A 5,204-nucleotide genomic window follows, 5' to 3' on the forward strand; every position below is an offset into this window, starting at 1 on the left:
AAGCACCTGAAGGCAGGACAAGAAGCAATGGATGGAAATTAACCAAAGAGAGAAGCAACCTAGAACTAAGGAGAAATTTCCTGACATGAGAACAATTAATCAGTGGAACAACCTGCCTCCAGAAGCTGTGAATGCTCCAACACTGGAGGTTTTTAAGAAGAGACTGGACAGCCATTTGTCTGAAATGGTATAGGGTTTCCTGCCTGAGCAGGGGGTTGGACTAGAAGACCTCCAAGGTCCCTGCCAACTGATGATGATGATGATGATGATGTGGATATTAGCAGGGTGATGGCACAAGGGAAAAACTGTCTTTGTGCCTAGTAGTTTTGGCATGCAATGCTCTATAGAGGTGTCCTGGGGGTAAAGTTGAAACAGTTTATGTCCAGAATATGAAGGGTTGGTAGATACTTTCTCAGCACTCTTTCTGACCCGTGCAATATACAGGTCCTCCATGGAAGGCAGGCTGGTTGCAACTGCTTTTTCTGCAGTCCTATCTATCTGTTAAAGTCTGTACCTGTCCTGTTTGGTTGCTGGACCAAACCAGACAGTTATAGAAGTACAGATGACAGACTCAATAATCTCAATACCCAATAATGGTAATCGATATTTTCCACTCTTACTAAAAGCAGCTGTTCATTTTAATCCACCTCACCTTTTCCTCATTGGTGCTGCCGGATTTGTAGGTCTTCCAGTTCTTGCCATCTCTGCTGAACTGAACCTGGTAGGATTTGACGTAGTAATTGTATCTTTGGGAAGACCCCTTGGTGACAATTCCTAGAAGAGATATGGTTAAAATTTGTATCTAAATTTATAGGCACAAGTCAAGTATGTTTATGATGGAACTACATTCAATTGTCCAGCTATGACCTCTATCCAAGAAGGAGGAAGTAAAAATGTTACAACAGAATGGTGGTTGTCCAAGATATTGTGCAGATACCAGGTAGGGGGAAAGGTTGTTCTAGAGACATCATGTTTCAAACAAGAATGTGCATCCAAACCTGTGCTGATTAGACTCAGAACTAGGACAAGAAGCAACGGATGGAAACTAATCAAGGAGAGAAGCAACCTAGAACTAAGGAGAAATTTCCTGACAGTGAGAACAATTAACCAGTGGAACAACCTGCCTCCAGAAGTGGTGCATGCTCCAACATTGGAAGTTTTTAAGAAGAGACTGGACAGCCATTTGTCCAAAATGGTTTAGGATTTCCTGCCTGAGCAGAGGGTTGGACTAGATGACCTCTAAGGTACCTTCCAACTCTATTATTGTTATTGTTATAACTAGAATAGATTGGCTAGTTGCTAATAGTTCTGTTTTTTCTAAGGAGACAAGCAATGGCTAAAACAAATCAGTAGTGTTTTTCTAACTTTTTATTGGAACCCTTCTAACTTTTCTCCAGGCTCTCTGAACCCTTCAGGATCTATTTCTTCAAGCAAACCAGAAATCCAGAGATGCTGGATGGATCGCTGACCTTAATTTTAATCTTTGAATGTTATGTGATGAAAAAAGGATGCTACAAGACTCCCTTGGCTGTTGCTCCTAATGTCTTTCCTTTACGTTAAATAGCAGTAGAGAAGCCAAGGAAGTTGCAGACAGCTGGAGAGGCAAGACTGCAGTGAAAACAAGAGTATTCACCCCAAATTTGGCTTTCTTGCAATAACAATTAGTACCAAAGCCAACCCCTCATCCATAAGAATTTCTCTAACATTTTTTTCTCCTTTAGGAAAAAAAAAACAAAAGCAGTTTCTTTTCTATTTAACTAAGGACTGTGGTCAGACGGGGGAAAAAAACCAGAAGACATGTCCAGCAGAGCTTCAGGTTGGTCAGCTGGAATGTCCAAGGCTGCCTCCTTGCTCCAACCAGCCCCCATTGAGAGAGATGTTTGATCAGTTTCCTTCTCCCTTCTTGCATTCCACCCAGCCTCCAGTCCTTCAGTCTTACAAGGCCTCCATTTTCTTCATCAAACAAGCTCCATTATAGGATGGCCACACAGAAACCGCATGTGCACTCAGGCATCTCAAAACAAAGGGTGGATTTGCCAGAATATATTAGGCTTGTTCAGTCCACCCATCTTTCATATGGAACAGGACCAGGTAGGTGGAAAGGGAGGAGGGCCGGGAAAAGCAAGGAAGAGAGAATGAAAGGGTGGAGGCCACAAATGGACGAAAAAGGAGGCAGTCAGATCCGACACTGAGTCCCAGAATATGATTTGATTTAAATCAGGGATGTCCAACCTTGGCAACTTTAAGACTTGTGGACTTCAACTCCCAGAATTCCCCAGCCAGCAATTCTGGGAGTTGAAATCCACAAATCTTAAAGCTGCCAAGGTTGGATACCCCTGTTTTTTAGACAAAGGAAAATGATGAGGATACTTACTGACCTGTGATGTTCCTCTTTCCACCCAAATCTATTTCCAGCCATTCATTTGCAGAGCTGTGATCTGCTGCCCAAGACGAACCATCAGCAGCAAAAGCTGCTCGCACAGCGGCCCAAGCATGATGGTCTCCCAGCATGTTCTGCTCATGCCAGCAGGATGAAGCATTGAAGCTGGCAACTTCCAAAGCCCTGGCACAGTCTGGGGAAACAAGGACACGGTGAAGTGAAGTTCTTCAATCAGCCTCACAGTTACCCTGCCCAGCTCAGCACGATTTCTGTATTTCCAGAACTCTGTTTTTTTTTTTTAAAAAAAAATACTTATTCAGTATTGCATTTTTATCCTATCTTTTCTTTGAATGTTCAGGAAAGATTTGAAAAGGTGGTGGGTTGGGCTGAGAGCAATTGGCTGCAATCATGAATTACATGGTTGAGTGGGGAAGTGAAGTCTATCGTTCTGACCCTATCACTTGACTTTTTCATATTACTTTGTTCCTAATGTTGACTTTAAGTGCTCTTCTGGATCTTTTAGCTATAAACCAGCCTTCCTCCTCAGGATTTCTCCAAAAATGTTGCATTATAATTTCCTGTTATGCTGTCTGGAGAGACAAGAGGTTTAGTTCAAGACAGCTGAAATGTTCTAGCTTGGGAAGGGACCCCTAAATAGAATGGAATTAACATCCTTTAAATATAGCTGATATTTTTTATCCAAGATTCAATAGATTTCTGCTCCATTGCCATCCATCAAGAGGCCCTTTTTAATAGAGCACTCCTATTGTAGAAATTCTCCCTGGTTGCTTTTTTTTTTTTCCAGAGGAAACCCAATTGCTGATCTCAACAGCACTTTGCTGCTTTAATAGCATCAGTTTATTGTAAATTATTATTTTGTCATTTTGATTTTAGAAATGGGAGGCAGACGTTTTTCCAAGGAAGCGTACAAAGAAATGGATAACATCGAAGGACTTACCTTTGTGAAAAATAAGGCGCTTTTCTGATAATGACCCCCTGTTCAAAATGAAACATACATAAATGAATACAGAATAACAGAGTTGGAACCTTGGAGGTTTTCCAGTCTAACCTTCTGCTTGAGCAGGGGACTCCATACCAGGGGTGTCCAACCTTGGCAACTTTAAGACCTGTGGACGTCAACTCCCAGAGTTCCTCAGCCAGCCATGCCAAGTCCAAAAGTCTTAAAGTTGCCAAGGTGGGACACCTCTGTTCTATGCCATTCTGGACAAATGGTTGTCCAACCTCTTCCTGAAAACTTCCAATGATGGAACACTTACAACATTTGGAGGCAAGTCATTCCACTAATTAATTGTTCTCACTATCAGGAAATTTCTCCTTAGTTCTAGATTGGATCTTTGATGAACTTCTACCCATTGCTTCTTGTCCTATTCTCAGGTGCTTTGGAGAATAAATTGACTCCCTCTTTGTGAGAGGCCTTCAAGTACTGGAAGATTTTCATCAAACGGTTTAGCCTCCAGACCCCTTACCACATTTGTTGCTCTTCTCTGCACTATTTCTAGGGTCTCAGGATACTTAGAGTGGCTCTTTTTACCATCTCCATCAATTAAGCCCAAAATCATTACTAACTTGGAAAACAACTTTCAATCTGAGAACAGTAAAAACAAAAGCCTTTTTTCTGATGAGTAGAAACCATCAGAGAAGAGGCAAGGCAGATGTTGGCACAGCATGAGAACTGGTTCTGCTGGATTTTATTTTTATTTATTTATTTTAACTCATGAAAAATAACTACTGTACATTTTGTAAGGCCAGCACTGTAATGAACAATCAGTCTCAGAGGATTGTGTCTTTCTACAAATTGCCAATTAGTATCTTATATCTTGCTTATTTTACAAAAAATGATAAATATTTTGTGCATTAATGTTGGTAGTACTGATATTTCCATAATATAATAGTATTTAGAAGGCTATAGGATTTTTATTTTTATGAAAAATGACGGAAGATAGCAAAATAAAAATTATTTTAATTTATCTGAGACCAAACTGCAAAGTATCAACTGATCATCTAAAGCAGGGGTCTTCAAACTTGGTCCTTTTATGACTTGTGGACTTCAACTCCCAGAATTCCTCAGCCAGGCATGCTGGCTGAGGAATTCTGGGAGTTGAAGTCCACAAGTCATAAAAGGACCAAGTTTGAAGACCCCTGATCTAAAGGAACCAATTGTTCCATGGTCATTGTAGGCTATTTTACAGTTCTGTTGGATGCTCACCTTTTTGAATGCAGTCCGTTGGCAACACTAGATTTGTAAAGAGTGACTCCTTTCTCTTGCGATACCACAATTGGTCCTCCCAGCTCGTCCAAGATTACACCAGCATGGACAGCTGCTTTGCAAAGAACAGATGTCTGGAGGGCAATAAATAAAAGGGGACGATTGTGACAAATCTCCAAGCAACAGAAATCAAGTGGAAAGCGTACCATGAGAACAATTCTGCTTTTCATTATAGTTTCTGAGGCTCAGTTCATTCACATTTGTGAAAGAGCTGAAGGGTTGATCAGAGCAACCAATTCTGCCTATGGAATGGCTTGGACAGATTCCAAACTGCCGCCCAAGAGAAACATGTGCATAAAAATAATAATATTAATCATTAAATAGATTTTGTGTGACATTATTTAATTTAATTTAATTTAATTTAATACATTGACTTATATGCCGCCCTTCTCCCCACGGGACTCAGGGCGGCTCACAGCATATTAAAACAACATAGCACATTTCCCCAATAAAAGCCAATTAAAACCAAATATTTGTAGCTGTGTCTCTTATTAAAAATCATTAAAAATTATCCCTATTTAAAATTCACCCTAGGTC

The 5,204-nt window shown here is 40.5% G+C and overlaps 1 protein-coding gene across 1 annotated transcript in view; it reads right to left on the bottom strand.

Annotated features, from left to right (window-relative positions):
* The window catches only part of LOC107302887 (discoidin, CUB and LCCL domain-containing protein 1-like), a 37,018-nt gene that overhangs the window by 11,926 nt on the left and 19,888 nt on the right, over window positions 1–5,204 (bottom strand). Inside the window, exons 5-8 of the mRNA XM_029287355.1 lie at window positions 4,608–4,741; window positions 3,339–3,376; window positions 2,379–2,573; window positions 653–774 (exon numbers count right to left, since the gene is read on the bottom strand). Coding sequence (XP_029143188.1) covers window positions 653–774; window positions 2,379–2,573; window positions 3,339–3,376; window positions 4,608–4,741 — 489 coding nt within the window. The remainder of the gene's footprint in view (window positions 1–652; window positions 775–2,378; window positions 2,574–3,338; window positions 3,377–4,607; window positions 4,742–5,204) is intronic.

This window comes from Protobothrops mucrosquamatus, unplaced genomic scaffold, assembly GCF_001527695.2.
Source record: "Protobothrops mucrosquamatus isolate PMUCROS unplaced genomic scaffold, P.Mucros_1.0 scaffold_23, whole genome shotgun sequence".
In the NCBI taxonomy this organism is placed as follows: Eukaryota; Metazoa; Chordata; class Lepidosauria; order Squamata; family Viperidae; genus Protobothrops; species Protobothrops mucrosquamatus.